At 41.9% G+C, this 16827-nt stretch overlaps 1 protein-coding gene across 1 annotated transcript in view; it reads left to right on the top strand.

The window, feature by feature from the left end:
* Window positions 1-16827, top strand: part of DNAH3 (dynein axonemal heavy chain 3) — a 194695-nt gene that overhangs the window by 157517 nt on the left and 20351 nt on the right. Inside the window, exons 52-53 of the mRNA XM_060124014.1 lie at window positions 543-741; window positions 13022-15163. Of these exons, the coding sequence (XP_059979997.1) occupies window positions 543-741; window positions 13022-15163 (2341 nt within the window). The remainder of the gene's footprint in view (window positions 1-542; window positions 742-13021; window positions 15164-16827) is intronic.

Raw genomic sequence — 16827 nt, 5'->3', positions numbered from 1 at the left:
TCCTCCTGAAAGTCTTGCCTTAAACTCCACCCTGTCCCCAGCTCCACCCCTACCCCATCTCTGAGCTACAGTGCATCCCAGACCCTCACCCCATCTCTGACATTCTCCCACCCCCCATGCCTTATTCTTCCCCAAACTTGCCCTAATCCCCATCCCATCTGTCACTCACCCCTAGGCTTCATTCTTTACTTCATCTTCTCAACCCATCCTTGATCAATGGGTATGAGGTCACTGACTGCATATATCTCTTGGGAATTCGTTAAAAACCAAAAGCGTGATTTTTTTAAGATCGCAAAACAGGTAAATTCTCAAATGTCCAAGGCATCCAAACCACAGCTCCCAAATGCGTGCATGCTTCCCTGCTGCCTGTGAGAGCCACCCTCGCCATGCAAACCTCCGGGAGGGAGCAGTGTCCTGGAAGGACACTGGGGCGGGAGGCACCTCTTCTCCCTTCTGCTGCTTCCCCCAGAAGCAGAGCTTGCTTCACGCCCGGTGTGCCGGGCGCCAGGCACTCACCCCTTCTGTCTCTGTACCGCCTGCAGAACGAATGTGAAGGGGATCTGGCAGAGGCAATGCCGGCTCTGGAGGCTGCACTCGCTGCACTGGACACCCTGAACCCGGCAGACATCTCACTGGTGAAGTCGATGCAGAACCCACCAGGTCCTGTCAAGCTGGTCATGGAGAGCATCTGTGTGATGAAGGGGCTGAGGCCAGAGAGGAAGCCGGACCCTAGTGGCAGCGGTAACCACCCCACAAACCCGCACCCCTCCCGACCCAGCGGCCTGCACGGGCTGTGCTCCCCTGGCAGGAAGGCTGCCAGCACCCCCGCTCATCCGGCCCCAGGCCTGCAGGCAGTATTGTGGTGTCTTGGGGGAAATAAGAAAGGCACCAGGATGCGTGTGCGCTCACTTGTGTTTCTTCACCATCCCCTCTCCTCTCAGTCAGTAAGGAAAATGCAGCCATCTTTGGGTGAAGCCAAGCTCAGTCAAGGCCCCTGCCTACAAATCATTACAAAAATGAAGGTCATGGAGACAAGAGGACAGATAGAGAGCAAGCACACAGAGTAGTGTGTGGGTGAAAGGAAGAGAGAGAAACAGAAAGAGCTAGAGACAGAAAGATAAAGGAGAAACAGAAAAAGAGACAGACACAGAAAGAGATACCCAGAAGAAAAACAGATAAGAGAATGAGACAGAGACAGAGACAGAGAGATGGAGAGAAAGAGATAGAGACTGAGAAATAAATGGGGAGAGACCCAGACACCTAGACACCTTCATATGCAAGCACATAGACACGAAGAGATCCTGAACAGGGAGAGGGAGGTTGGGAGGGAAAGAAATCAGGAGGGAGAAAGACAAAAGGTGGGGAGGTGAATGAGGGAGGGAGAGACTCTTAACCATGTCAGATATAGAGAGACGGAGAGAGAAAGATATGGGCGGGAGAGAGAAACAAACAAAAACAGGCAGAGAGACAGAAAAGCTGAAAGTGAGAGATGGAGACAGAGACCCCCAGAGATACAGAGACATACGAAAATAGAGAGTGAGTGGGAAGAAGAGACCAGAAAGAAGAGAGACAGAGACAGGGAGACAAAGACACACAGAGAGAACAGGAGAGGTCTGGGTTGGGGACGGGGTGAGGAGGAACAAGAGCTGCTGGTGAAGGATTAGAGGGAGAGAGACAGGGGCAAGGGAGGGAAAGACTGAAACTGATGGGCCTGAGGAAGACAAGGAAACAGAAACTTAGAAGAGGAGAGAGAGGAATAGGGGAGGGAAAGAGGAAAGCTTATATAATCAAGCCTTAGAAGCATGAATAGGTGAAAATTCATTCTTAAAATCCAAATTAGATGCAGGATCTTGCAGTAAAACCAGTGTCTTAGAATTGAACAAGGACTTTATAAAACATCTCCAGTGATATTTCCTATCTTTTGAATCTTCGTATCCTTCGAACAGTCCTGCTGTTCCTCCATTCCTTCCGATGTGTTAGAAATTTCTGATCCCTCATTTGGGAGACTCTGGCTTCTGCTTCCCATTGTTTATCATTCCCTCTTCCTTGGCTGGTTTCAGGCCAAATAACGCATGAAGAAATGCAAAGGTGATGAGGATTGACAAGCAGGGAGCAGACATTACAGGAGACTCCTCTAGGGAAGCAGCTGAGGTATAATCTGGCTGCACCCTGGAATCACCTGGCAGTTTAAAGAATGCTAAAGCCCCTGCCCCCACTCCTAGAGATTCTTATTCCTTTGGTCTAGGGTGTGGCCTGAGCATTAGTATTTTTCTTAAAGCTCCCAGGTGATTCTAAGGTGCAGCCAGGATTGAGAACTGCTGAGATACGCAAAGCATGGCCAGGTCACAAAAAATCAGTTCTCCTCCTGTATCATTGATGGTGGGCACAGGATGCATCATTCACCTTTCTTATTTTAAAATTGAAATGAATTTTGGGTACTATTCATGTAACCCACAGAAGTTAGCCAGTACTTTGGGACGGAGCAGAAGAGCAATTAAATTAGTTTTGGGTACCTTGAATTTAAACAAAGCAGATCATTTCCTAGAATGCAAACAAAAACTTTCATGGGAAATATTTCTTCGGTGTCTAAGCTTGCTTTAGGAATAGGACATATTTGACCTGTTGTACCTAATATGATATCTCAAGTACAATTTTTTTTGATGAGCCTGAACTTGGCAAGGGTTTATAATTACCTGAGTCAAAGAGTTTGACTTTTTTCTAACACATTAACAAAAGGAGCACTGCCCTGGGATGGGATCTGGGCTCACTCATTCATTAGTCAGCATGAAGGCTGCTAAGGTGAATAGGGCCCTGCTTTGTTTCTGGGCAGACCAAGGACAGCCTTCTGTTTTGTTGCAAGTCTGCAAGCTGCTTCCCGCACCCTCACTCTTTGTCTGGAGACAGCCTCACTCACTTACTCACTCACTAGAAGGACTGATTCATCACAAGGACGGCCTAATGCGCTCCATCCGACCCACCTCCCATAGTTGAAAAAGAATATTCAAAACACATACCCATGGATCCGGTTGCCCTCTTCATCTGTGACTGGGATAAGGGGCAACATTCATTCAATACATACTGAAAACTGATAATTAGGCACTGTGCCAGATTGTAGTAAACACAGAAGGAGCGTACAGAGTTTTTTAAATGTATACTTGATTTATTATATTATGTTTTTGAGTGTACAGCATAGTGACTCAAAATTACTTTAGATTATATGCCATTTAAAGATATTATAAGGGGACTTTCCCTGGTGGCGCAGTGGTTAAGAATCTGCCTGCCAATGCAGGGTGCACGACGAGTTTGAGCCCTGGTCTGGGAAGATCCCCCATGCCACGGAGCAGCTAAGCCTGTGCGCCACAACTACTGAGCCTGCGCTCTAGAGCCTGCGAGCCACAACTACTGAGCCCGTGTGCCACAGTTAACGAAGCCCACATGCCTGAAGCCCATGCTCCACAACAAGAGGCCACCGCAATGAGACCATGCACCACAACGAAGAGTAGCACCCGCTCGCCACAACTAGAGAAAACCTGCGCACAGCAACAAAGACTCAGTGCAGCCAAAAATAAATAAATAAAATATAAATTTTTTAAAAAAAATTTTAAAAAAGATAAAGTTATTATAGGAATAAACCTACCTAAGGAGACAAAGGACCTGTATGCAGAAAACTATAAGACACTGATGAAAGAAATTAAAGCTGATACAAACAGATGGAGAGATATGCCATGTTCTTAGACTGGAAGAATCAACATTGTGAAAATGTCTATACTACCCAAAGCAATCTACAGATCCAATGCAATCCCTATCAAACTACCAACGGCATTTTTCACAGAACTAGAACAAAAAATTTCACAATTTGTATGGAAACACAAAAGACCCCGAATAGCCAAAGCAATCTTGAGAAAGAAAAACGGAGCTGGAGGAATCAGGCTCCCTGACTTCAGACTATACTACAAAGCTACAGTAATCAAGACAGTATGGTACTGGCACAAAAACAGAAATATAGATCAATGGAACAGGAGAGAAAGCCCAGAGATGAACCCACGCACATACGGTCACTTTATGTTTGATAAAGGAGGCAAGAGTATACAATGGAGAAAAGACAACCTCTTCAATAAGTGGTGCTGGGAAAACTGGAGGCTGCATGTTAAAGAATGAAATTAGAACACCTTCTAACATCATACACAAAAAGAAACTCGAAACGGATTAAAGACTTAAATGTAAGGCCAGACACTATAAAACTCTTAGAGGAAAAGCTAGGCAGAACACTCTATGACATAAATCACTGCAAGATCCTTTTTGACCCACCTCCTAGAGAAATGGAAATAAAAACAAAAATAAACAAATGGGACCTAATGAAACTTAAAGTCTTTTGCATAGCAAAAGAAACCATAAACAAGAGGAAAAGACAACCCTCAGAATGGGAGAAAATATTTGCAAGTGAAGCAACTGACAAAGGATTAATCTCCAAAATATACAGGCAACTCATGCAGCTCAATATCAAAAAAACAAACAACCCAATCCAAAAATGGGCAGAAGACCTAAATAGACATTTCTCCAAAGAAGATATACAGATTGCCAACAAACACATGAAAGGATGCTCAGCATCATTAATCATTAGAGAAATGCAACTCAAAACTACAATGAGGTATCACCTCACACCGGTCAGAATGGCCATCATCAAAAAAATCTACAAACAATAAATGCTGGAGAGGATGTGAAGAAAAGGGAACCCTCTTGCACTGTTGGTGGGAATGTAAATTGATACAGTCACTATGGAGAACAGTATGGAGGTTCCTTAAAAAACTAAAAATAGAATTACCAGATGACCCAGCAATCCCACTACTGTGCATATACCCTGAGAAAATCATAATTCAAAAAGAGTCATGCACCACAATGTTCATTACAGCACTATTTACAATAGCCAGGACATGGAAGCAACCTAAGTGTTCATTGACAGATGAATGGATAGAGAAGATGTGGCAAATATATACAGTGAAATATTACTTGGCAAGAAAAAGAAATGGAATTGAGTTATTTGTAGTGAAGTGGGTGGACCTAGAATCTGCCATACAGGATGAAGTAAGTCAGAAAGAGAAAAACAAGTACCATATGCTAACACATATATATGGAATCTAAAAAAAAAAAAAATTCTGAAGAACCTAGAGGCAGGACAGGAATAAAGATGCAGACATAGAGAATGGACTTGAGGACACGGGGAGGGGGAAGGGTAAGCTGGGACGAAGTGAGAGGGTGGCATTGACATATATGCACTACCAAATGTAAAATAGATAGCTAGTGGGAAGCAGCCACATACCACAGGGAGATCAGCTCGGTGCTTTGTGACCACCTAGAGGGGTGGGATAGGGAGGGTGGGAGGGAGACACAAGAGGGAGGGGATATGGGGATATATGTATACGTATAGCTGATTCACTGTGTTGTACAGCAGAAACTAACACAACATTGTAAAGCAACTATACTCCAATAAAGATGTTAAAAAAATAAAATGATGCCAATCTAAAAAAATAAAGTTATAATAAAATAGTGACTATATTCCCTATGTTATACAATATATCCTTGTAGCTTATTTACTTTATTCGTAGTCATTTGTACCTCATAATCCCCTTCCCCTATATTGCTCCTCTCCCTCCCCTCTCCCCACTGGTAACCACTACTTTGTTCTCTATATCTGTGAGTCTGTTTGTTTTGTTATATTCATTAATTTGTTTTGTTTTTTAGATTCCACATACCAGTGATAACATACAGTACTTGTCTTTCTCTGTTGGACTTATTTCCCTAAGCATAATAGCCTCCAGATTCATCCACATTGCTGCGTGGCAGTATTTCATTCGTTTTTATGACTAAGTAATATTCCATTGTATATATGTATACCATATCTTCTTAATCCCATCGTCTCTTGATGGGCACTTGGGTTGTTTCCATATCTTGGCTATTGTAAGTAATGCTGCCATGAACCTTGGGGGTGCATGTGTTTTTTTGAATTACTGTTTTTGTTTTTTCCAGATACATATCCAGGAGTGTAATTGCTGGATCAATTTTTAGTCTTTTGAGGAACCTCCATACTGTTTTTCATAGTGGCTGTACCAATTTACATTCCCACCAGTGTATTTGAGGGTTCCCTTTTCTCCACATCCTCTCCAACATTTGTTATTTGTGGTCTGTTTGATGATAACTGTTCTGACAGTTGTGATGTGATACCTCACTGTGGTTTTGATTTGCTTTCTCTAATAATTAGCGATGTTGAGCATCTTTTCAGTGCCTGTTAGCCATCTGAATGTCTACTTGGGAAAAATGTCTTTTCAAGTCTTCTGCCCATTTTTTGGTTGGATTGTTTGCTTTTTAATATAGAGTTGTATGAACTGTTTATATATATTGGATATTAACCCCTTATCAGTCATATCATTTGCAAATATTTTCCCCCATTCAGTAGGTTGTCTTTTTGTTTTATCCATAGTTTCCTTTGCTGTGCAAAAACTTTTAAATTTCATAAGGTCCCATTTGTTTAGTTTTGCTTTTGTTTCCTTTGCATTAGGAGATGAATCCAAAAAAAATATTGCTATGATTTATGTCAAAGAGTGTTCTGCCTATGTTTCCTTCTAGGACTTTTGCGGTTTCCAGTCTTATATTTAGTTTTTAATCCATTTTGAGCTTATTTTTATATATGGTGTGAGAAAATGTTCTAGTGTCATTCTTTACATGTACCTGTCCCGTTTTCCCAGCAGCACTTATTGAAGAGGTTGTCTTTTCCCCATTGTATATTCTTGTCGCCTATGTTGTAGATTAATGGACTGTGAGTGTGTTTATTTCTGGACTCTCTATTCTGTTCCATTGATCTTTGTATCTTTTTTTTTGTATCAACACCATACAAGGAGTCAAGGACTGTGATACCTTCAGCTTTGTTCTTTTTTCTCAAGATTGCTTTGGCTATTCAGGGTCTTTTGTGGTTCTATGTATGTTTTAGGATTATTTGTTCTAGTTCTGTTTTTGGTATTTTGATAGGTTTTTGCATTAAATCTATAGATCCCTTTGGGTAATATGGACATTTTAACAACATTAATTCTTCCAATCCAAGAACGTGGGATATCTTTCCATTTATTTGTGTCATTTTCAGTTTCCTTCATCAGTGTTTTATAGTTTTCAGAGTACAGGTCTTTCACCTCCTTGGTTAAGTTTATTCCTAGGTATTTTATTCTTTTTGACATGATTTTAATGAGATTATTTTCTTGCTTTCTCTTTCATTATTAATGTATAGAAAAACAACAGCTTTCTATATATTAATCTTGTATCCTGCAACATTATTGAATTCATTTATCAGTTATTTATTGGTTAAATTTATCAGTTAAAATTATTATTTTTCTTGGAGACTTTAGGGTTTTCTATATATAGTACCATGTCATCTGGAAATAATGACAGTTTTCCTTCTTCCCTTCCAATCTGGGTGCCTTTTATTTCTTTTCCTTGTCCGATTGCTGTGGCTAGGACTTCCAATAATATGTTAAATAGAAGTGGCCAGAATGAGCATCCTTATCTTGTTCCTGATTTTAGAGGAAAAGCTTTCAGCTTTTCACCATTGAGTATGATGTTAGCTGTGGGTTTGTCATAAATGACCTTAGTTATGTTGAGATATGTTCCCTCTATACCAATTTGGATGAGCGTTTTTAATCATTATTAAATATTGAATTTTGACAAATGCTTTTTCTGCATCTATTGAGATGATCATGTGATTTTTTTCATCTTTCCTTTGGTTAATGTGGTGTATCACATTGATTGATTTGTGGGTATTGAACCATCCTTGCATTCTTGGAATGAATGCACCACTTGATCATGGTGTATGATCCTTTTTACATATTGTTGAATTCAGTTTGTTAATATTTTGTTGAGGATATTTTGCATCTATATTCATCAGAATTATTGGCCTGTAAATTTCTTTTTTTGTAGTGTCTTTGTCTGGTTTTGGTATCAGGGTAATGGTGGCCTCATGGAGTGAATTTGGGAGTGTTCCATCCTCTTCAGTTTTTTGGAATAGTTTGAGAAGGATAGGTATTAGCCATTCTTTATATGTTTGGTAGAATTCCCCTGTGAAGCCATCCAGTCCTGGACTTTTGTTTGCTGGGATTTTTTTAATTGACTACCAATTTGATTTCACTACTAGTGATTAGTCTGTTCAGATTGTCTATTTATTCCTGATTCAGTCTTGAATGATTGTATGTTTCTAGGAATTTATCCATTTCTTCTAGGTTGCCCTATAATTATTTATAATATTATTTGATGATGGTTTGTATTTCTGTGATATCTGTTGTTATTTCTCCTCTTTTATTTCTTATTTCATTTATTTTTGTCCTCTTTTTTTGTGATGAGCCTGACTAAAGGCTTATCATTTTTGCTTATCTTTTCAAAAAAAAAAAACAACAACAGCTCTTCATTTCATTGGTCTTTTCTATTTTATTTATTTTTCTCTAGTCTCTATTATTTCCTTCCTTCTGCTGACTTTAGGCTTTGACTGTTCTTCTTTTTCTAACTCCTTTAGTTGGCAGATTAGGTTGATTATTTGAGATTTTTCTTGTTTCTTTAGGTAGGCCTGTATCACTATAAATTTCCCTCTTAGAGCTGCTTTTGCTTTGTCCCATAGGGTTTGGAAAGCTGTGTTTTTATTTTCATTTGTCTCAAGGTGTTTTCTGATTTCTTCTTTGATTTCTTCATTGACCCATTGGTTTTTAATAGTATGTTGCTTAGTCTCCACGTGTTCGTGTTTTTACCATTTTTCTTCCTGTAGTTGCTTTCTAGTTTCATACTGTTGTGATCAGAAAAAATGCTTGATATAATATCTACCCTCTTAAATTTGTGGAGACTTGTTTTGTGGCCTACCATGTGATCTATTCTGGAGAACATTCCATGTGCACTTGAAAAGAATGTGTATTCTGTTGTTTTTGGATGGAATTTCCTGTAGATATCTGTTAAGTTCAATTGGTCTAATGTGTCATTTAAGACCACTGTTTCTTTATTGATTTTCTGTCTGGGTGATCTGTCTAATGATGTAAGTAGGGTGTTATTAATGTCCCTTACTAATATTGTATTATTGTCAATTTCTCCCCTATGTCTGTTAATATTTGCTTTATATATTTGGGTGCTCCTATATTAGGTGTATATATGTTAACAAATGTTATATCTTCTTATGTGGATCCCTTTATCATTATATAATGCTCTTCTTTGTCTTTTGTTATAGACTTTGTTTCAAAGTCTATTTTGTCTGATATGAGTATTGCTACCCCCACTTTCTTTTCATTTTCATTTGTGTGAAATATCTTTTTCATCCCCTCACTTTCAGTCTGTGTGTCTTTAGCTCTAAAGTGAGCCTCTTATAAGCAGCAGTCTTGTTTTTTTATCCAATCAGCCATTCTGTGTCTTTTGATTGGAGCATTTAGTCCATTGACATTTAAAGTGATTATTGATAGGTATGTACTTAATTGCCATTTTGTTACTTCTTTTCTGGTTGTTTTTGTAGTTCTCAGTTCTTTTCTTCTTTTAGTCTCTTGTGGTTTGATCATTTTCTTTAGTCTTATGCTATGTTCCTTTCTATTTTTTGTGTACCTATTGTAGATTTTTGATTTGTGGTTACCATGGGGGTCATATATGTTGACCTATAATTGTATCTACTTGTCTTAAACTGATAGTCATTTAAGCTTGAACACATTCTAAATGAGCTATGTTTTTCTACTCCCCTCCCCCATGTTTTGTGTTTTTGATGTCATACTTTACATCTTCATGTTTATCCCTTAACTGTTTATTGTAGCTATAATTGATTAAACAATATTTGTCTTTTAATCTTCATACTAGCTTATTTAAGTGGTTGATCCACAGCCTCTTCTATATATTTGCCTTCACTAGTGGGATTTTCCCTTTCCTATAAATTCTTACTTCTTGTTATAGCCTTTTCTTTTCCACTTAAAGAAGACATTTTAACACTTCTTTTAGGTTTGGCTAGTATTGCTGAACTCTTAGGTTTTGCTTGTCTGAGAAGTTCTTTATCTCTCCTTCAATTCTGAATGATAATCTTGCTGGTAGAGCATCCTAGGTTGTAGGGTTTTTCCTTTAAGCACTTTAAATATGTAATTTCACTGCCTTCTGGCTTGCAAAGTTTCAGCAGGAAAATCAGCTGATAGCTTTATGGGGGTTCCCTTGTATGTGACTCTGTTTTTCTCTTGCTGCCTTTAGAATCCTCTCGTTAATTTTTGCCATTTTAATTATATGTCTTGGCATGGGTCTCTTTGGGTTCACCTTGTTTGGGACTCTCTGTGATTCCTGGACCTGGATATCTGTTTCCTTCTTCAGGTTCAAGAAGTTTTCATCCATGATTTCATCCAATACATTTCGCCCCTTTTCTCTCTCTTTCTTCTCCTTCTGGAACCCCTATAATTCAAATGTTGGCACATTTAATGTTATTCCAGAGATCTCATTCATTGCTTCCTATTTTTCTTCTTATTTGTCTTTCTTTCTGCTCTTCTGATTGGGTGATATCTGTTATCCTATCTTCCAGATCACTAATGTGTTCCTCTGTATCATCTAGTCTGGTGTTAATTCCTTCCATTGTGTTTTTCATTTCAGTTATTGTATTCTTAGCTCTGACAGGTTCTTTTTTTTTTTTTTTTTTTCGGTACGCGAGCCTCTCACTATTGTGGCCTCTCCCGTTGCGGAGCACAGGGGCCGGACGTGCAGGCTCAGCGGCCATGGCTCACGGGCCCAGCCGCTCCGCGGCAGGTGGGATCTTCCCAGACCGGGGCACGAGCCCACGTCCCCTGCATCGACAGGCAGACTCTCAACCACTGTGCCACCAGGGAAGCCCCCGACTGGTTCTTTTTTATATTTTCTAGTTCCTTGTCAAAATTTTCACTATGCTTATTTATTCTTTTCCCAAGTTCAGTTAGCATTCTTATTACTAATGCTTTGAACTCTTTATCTGGTAAATTATTTATTCCTGTTTCATTAGTTGTTTTTTAGGGTTTTTTCCTTGTTCTTTTGTTTCAAACATATTCCTCTGTCTTCTCATTTTGTTTAACTGTCTCTGTCTCTATGAAAGTACATGAAACAGTTACCTATCCCAGTCTCAAAGGAGTGTTCTTGTGTGGGAGTGTCCCTTTGCAGTCTATGTGTGCCCAGTGGCTTTGGTGGAAGAGCTGAATCTTGAAGTGAGCATGGGTCACATCTTTCCCCAGGGTCTGCTGGCAGCTATCACCTTGGTGGGAAGGGGGCTGGAGATGGAGGGGCTAGAGCCAGAGCTGGGTGTGAGATGAGCCTTCTCCTGTGCTGAGTGGTCATCACCACCCCGTCAGGGGCAGGGCAGGTCCCATGGTGCTGGAGCAGAAGCCCTGCGGGTTGGATCCAAGCTGTTTCCATTCTCTGTAAATGTGTGTTCTCCCCCTCCCATCAATGGCACCTTTATCCCAGAGGGGAGCAGTTCTGGAGCGAGGGAGGCCAGAGCAGGCACCCTGTGTGGGCTAGGTGTGTGCTGGGATGGTCCCAGCACACCAGTCGGAGCTTCAGACAGCTCCTGATCCACTGCCTCCATGAGCTCCAGCAATGGATACCCTCATCCCATTAAGATGCAGTGCCAGGTCTGGACCAGCTCGGTCCACCCCCACCCCACCCCCACAAGTGCACACTCTCCGCAGCAATGGAAGCCTTCACCCTAGTGGGGAGCTACACCAGAGCTAGAGGAGCTGGGGCAGGCACTTGGTGCAGGCCGGGCACATACTGGGGCAGTGGTGGGAAGCTGGTCAGTGCCCCAGGCAGTTTCAATCTGCTTTCTTCATCGTGTTCCCGGGAGTAGGCAAGCTTGTGTGCACTCTTTATGAGTGGTGTCTCAGTTTGTCCTAAAAGTTCCACTGGTTTTCAAGTCAGCGGAAGGAATTTATCTTCCTGGTGCCAGACCCCAAGTGTGCCCAATATGTGTTTGAACTCCTCACTCCCAGGGAGGATCTCCAAGCCTGTGATATCCCCTCCTCTTCTGTATCTCCTCCTAGGGGCACAGGTCCCAACCTCATTGCTTCTCCTCCCTTCCTACCCAACTCCATGCGGATCTCTGTTTATAGCCTTGGTTGTAGAAGAGTCTTTCTGCCAGTCTACGGTTGGTTTTCAGTGAGATCTGCTCCACGTGTAGATGTACTTTTGATATGTTCATGGAGGGAAGTGAGCTCAGTGTCATACTACTCCGCCATCTTGTTCTCCCCAGAAGCTTACAGCTTTGAGGGAGAGACAGACAATCAAAACTAAACCAAAAAAAAAAAAATCACAGATTGCCGTCAGTGCTATAAAGAGAATGGATGTTCTAGCCTCTGAGATGAAAGAAAATGCTCCACAGAGAGGTGGCTTTTAAAATGAGCCTGAAGTCTGGCCAGGAGCCATCTAGATGCCATTTACAGCCTAGGTTAAGAGCTCATGGTAGCGAAGCACTTGGGATCATCAAGGAATTGAAGTAAGGTTCTTGTGACTGAAGACCAGGGAGCAAGGCAAGGATGAGGTGGGGAAGGTTGAAGGGCCACCCAGACCATGGTAAGAAGCTTGGGCTTTTTTTTTAAATTAAGATTTTATTTTTTCAGAACAGTTGTAAGTTCATAGCAAAATTGAGTTGAAGATACAGAGATTTCCCATATACCCCCTATTCCCATACATGCCTAGCCTCCCTCATTATCAACATCCCCCACCAGAGTGGTATATTTGTTACAACTGATGAACCTACATGGACACATCATTATATCCAAAGTCCATAGTTTACATTAGTATTCATTCTTGGTGTTATACATTTTACAAGTTTGCACAAATATGTAATGACATGTATCCATCATTATGGTATCATACAACATATCTTCTGCCTAAAAATCCTCTGTAAGACCTTGGATTTTTTTTTTTTTTCTTTGCCAAATATGAGAAGTAGCCACTGCAGGGCTGTAAGTTTCAGGCAGAATGTCTTAATAATAGTCTTATCTCTGTTTTTTGTCCCAAACAGGTAAAATGACAGAAGATTACTGGGGGGTATCAAGAAAGATTCTCGGAGATCTGAAATTCTTGGAGAGTCTTAAGACATATGACAAAGACAACATCCCACCAATGATCATGAAGCGGATCCGGGAAAGGTTTATCGATCACCCGGATTTCCAGCCGGCTGTGATTAAAAATGTGTCATCTGCGTGTGAGGGTCTGTGCAAGTGGGTGAGGGCCATGGAGGTGTATGATCGTGTGGCCAAAGTGGTAGCTCCTAAACGGGAGCGGCTGAAGGAGGCTGAGGGGAAGCTGGACACACAGATGCAAAAACTGAACCAGAAGCGAGCAGAGCTGAAGATGGTGGAAGGCCGCCTCCAGTCCCTGAACGATGACTTTGAAGAGATGAATACCAAGAAAAAGGCGTTGGAGGAAAACATTGAAATCTGTTCCCAAAAGTTGATCAGAGCAGAAAAACTGATCAGTGGTCTTGGGGGAGAGAAGGACAGATGGACAGAAGCTGCCCGGCAGCTGGGTGTCCGCTATACTAACCTGACAGGGGATGTGTTGTTGTCCTCTGGGACCGTGGCTTACCTGGGGGCCTTTACCATGGATTATCGGGCTGAGTGCCAAAAGTGGTGGTTGGCCCAATGTAAGGACAAGGTCATCCCCGGCTCCAGTGACTTTAGTCTTAGCAACACATTAGGAGACCCTGTAAAAATTCGTGCCTGGCAGATTGCTGGGCTGCCCACTGACTCCTTCTCCATTGACAATGGCATCATTGTATCCAATTCCAGGCGCTGGGCCTTAATGATTGACCCTCAGGGGCAGGCCAATAAGTGGATCAAGAATATGGAGAAAGCAAATAGGCTGTCAGTCATCAAGTTCTCGGATACCAACTACGTGAGGACGCTGGAAAACGCTCTGCAGTTTGGTACCCCGGTCTTACTAGAAAATGTTGGGGAAGAGCTGGATGCCTTTATTGAACCCATCTTGCTCAAGTCCACATTCAGACAGCAAGGGGTTGAGTACATGAGGCTTGGTGAAAACATCATTGAATATTCCAGGGATTTTAAGTTATATATCACAACCCGTTTGAGGAACCCACATTATCTCCCTGAAGTCGCCGTGAAAGTCTGTCTCCTCAACTTTATGATCACCCCCTTGGGCCTCCAAGATCAACTCCTTGGCATCGTGGCTGCCAAGGAGAAGCCAGAACTGGAAGAGAAAAAGAACAAGTTGATTGTGGAAAGTGCCAAGAACAAGAAGCAGCTAAAGGAAATTGAAGATAAGATCTTGGAGGTCCTTTCCCTTTCTGAGGGCAACATCCTTGAGGACGAGACTGCCATCAAAATTTTGTCCTCCTCCAAACTGCTTTCCGAAGAAATCTCTGAGAAACAGGAAATTGCTTCAGTGACAGAAATGCAGATCGACGAGACTCGGATGGGCTACCAGCCAGTGGCTGTCCACTCTGCCACCATCTTCTTTTGTATCTCTGACCTGGTCCACATTGAAACCATGTACCAGTACTCCCTGACATGGTTCATAAACCTCTACGTGCACTCCCTGGCCCATAGCAGGAGGAGCGAGGAACTAGAGCTACGAATTGAGTACATCATTGAACATTTCACTCTAAGCATCTACAACAATGTCTGCCGCTCTCTGTTTGAGAAGGACAAGCTGCTTTTCTCCTTCCTCTTGACGATAGGCATCATGAAAGAGAAAAAGCAAATTAACGAGGAAATTTGGTACTTTCTTCTAACTGGAGGCGTTGCCCTGGACAACCCCTTCCCCAACCCAGTTTCCGAATGGCTGTCTGAGAAGGCGTGGGCAGAAGTGGTTCGTGCATCCGCGTTGCCAAAACTGAAAGGCCTCATGGAACATTTGGAACAAAATGCTAATGAATGGAAGCTCATCTGTGACTCAGCCTGGCCCCATGAGGAGATGTTCCCTGGATCTTGGAAACTTCTTCCAGGTTTGGAGAGGATGGCGATTCTCCGATGTCTGCGGCCTGACAAAATGATTCCAGCCATTCGGAAGTTCGTTGCTGAACACATGGGAAACGTATACACTGAAGCCCCTACGTTTGATCTCCAGGGGTCCTACAATGATTCCAGCTGCTGCATACCACTGATATTCGTGTTGTCTCCGGGTGCAGACCCAATGGCAGGTAAGGGCAGAATGTTGTGTGAGGAATATTAAAAGCCCAGAATGCATGGATGGATGACAATAGCTTGTCCCTTACAGCAGGAATCTCAAATTCAAATGGCTTTGAGGGTCAAGCAGTTAACAGACTAAGGCAGGGCTGGGGCAACATAAGACTTCTCCTGCCTAAAGCGGGCAGCTGCTACTCAGCTCTTGTGCATTGTGCCGTCTGATAATGTGATCTCAGGATGACCAGATCATCTGCTTTTTCAAGAGCAACCAGAAAGGTAGAAATCACCCATTTTTAAATCCTGATATCTCATTCAGATTTTTTCTTAAAAAAAGCCAGGGCTAGATTGAGCCAAGTGACTGCTAGTTTATCACCTTTGTCTTAGACCATTTTCTCAGACTGTTGCTTCTCTCAGCTACGCTTCTTTCTTTTCTTTCAATTTTTAAATATTTTGAGTAATTAATGCTGCATGTAGTAAAAAAATAAAATAAAATCAAACAACGCAAAAAGTATAGGACTATGGCTCCATTTTGTCCCCTCAAGGGACATTTGGGGAAACATTTTTGTTGTCAAAACTAGGGGGTGCTACTGGCATCTAGCAGATAGAAGCAAAGGATGCTGCTAACTGTCCTACAATGCCCAGGACAGTCCCCCACAACAAAAGATTATCCAGCCCAAAATGTAAATAGTACTGGGGTTGAGAAACCCTGGTATAAAGTGAAAGGTACATCTTCCTCCTAACCCTCTTAGAGACAACCACTACTAACAGTTTGTGTATGTTTCCAGAAAGTGTTTGTGCATTATAAAAGGGTGTGAGTTGTTGACAGAAATAGATTCGTTTTCTATTCTGTTGGGGAATCTTAAAGCTTTAGTTTTCTCTGTTGCTGAATGAAGAAAGAATACCAGAAATGCAAATGACATAGTTGGCAGTTCTGTGAAAGCTGAGGAATTTGACATGTATCCTGACCCGGTTAGAAAGCCAGCACTTCTCCTCAAAGGCAATCAGAGGAAGGCGCTGAAATGAACTGGTACCCTTTCCAGGTTCCTACACCCAAATTATTGTTGTTGTCAAAGCTCAATTCATGACCCCTTTCTAGCATCTTTTCTCCTTCCCCTGTGTCCTTTCTGTGGCAGGCTTATACAAGAGAAATGAGGGGAAACCAGGAAAAGTAGAGAAGAGAAATGGGGACAAGGTCAGAATATGGTCTGTAAAATGATGATGCTGTGTTGGGAGAGGACAGGCCTGTAAAATCCAACGGTGTATGTAGCTTGTTCCTGTCCCTCTGTGCTAGAGGCTTGATTAGATTCAGCTGGGATAACTTCCCAGGAAACTGCAGGTACTGTGTCCCTCAGAGTGTGCCGTATTAGGAGGCACATACTGTCTGGTCATCTTTTTTCATTAAGATTGATCAGTGGGTTCAGGCATTGTCAGTGTGCTTCAGCTCGCGACTCCTCCACCGCCTCCTGTATAAAGTTTCCCATCAGCCTTTCACCTAATATGGTGGTTCTCAATCTTGGCTGCCCATTGAAAGCACCTAGGGAGCTTTAAGAAAATCTCCATGGAAAGACAAATACCATATGATACTGCTTATATGTGGAATCTAAAATATGGCACAAATGAACCTATCTATGAAACAGAAACAGACTCGCAGACATAGGGAACAGACTGGTGGTTGCCT

This window comes from Lagenorhynchus albirostris, chromosome 15 (assembly GCF_949774975.1).
Source record: "Lagenorhynchus albirostris chromosome 15, mLagAlb1.1, whole genome shotgun sequence".
In the NCBI taxonomy this organism is placed as follows: domain Eukaryota; kingdom Metazoa; phylum Chordata; class Mammalia; order Artiodactyla; family Delphinidae; genus Lagenorhynchus; species Lagenorhynchus albirostris.
This window is presented reverse-complemented; position numbering and strand designations above follow the sequence as displayed.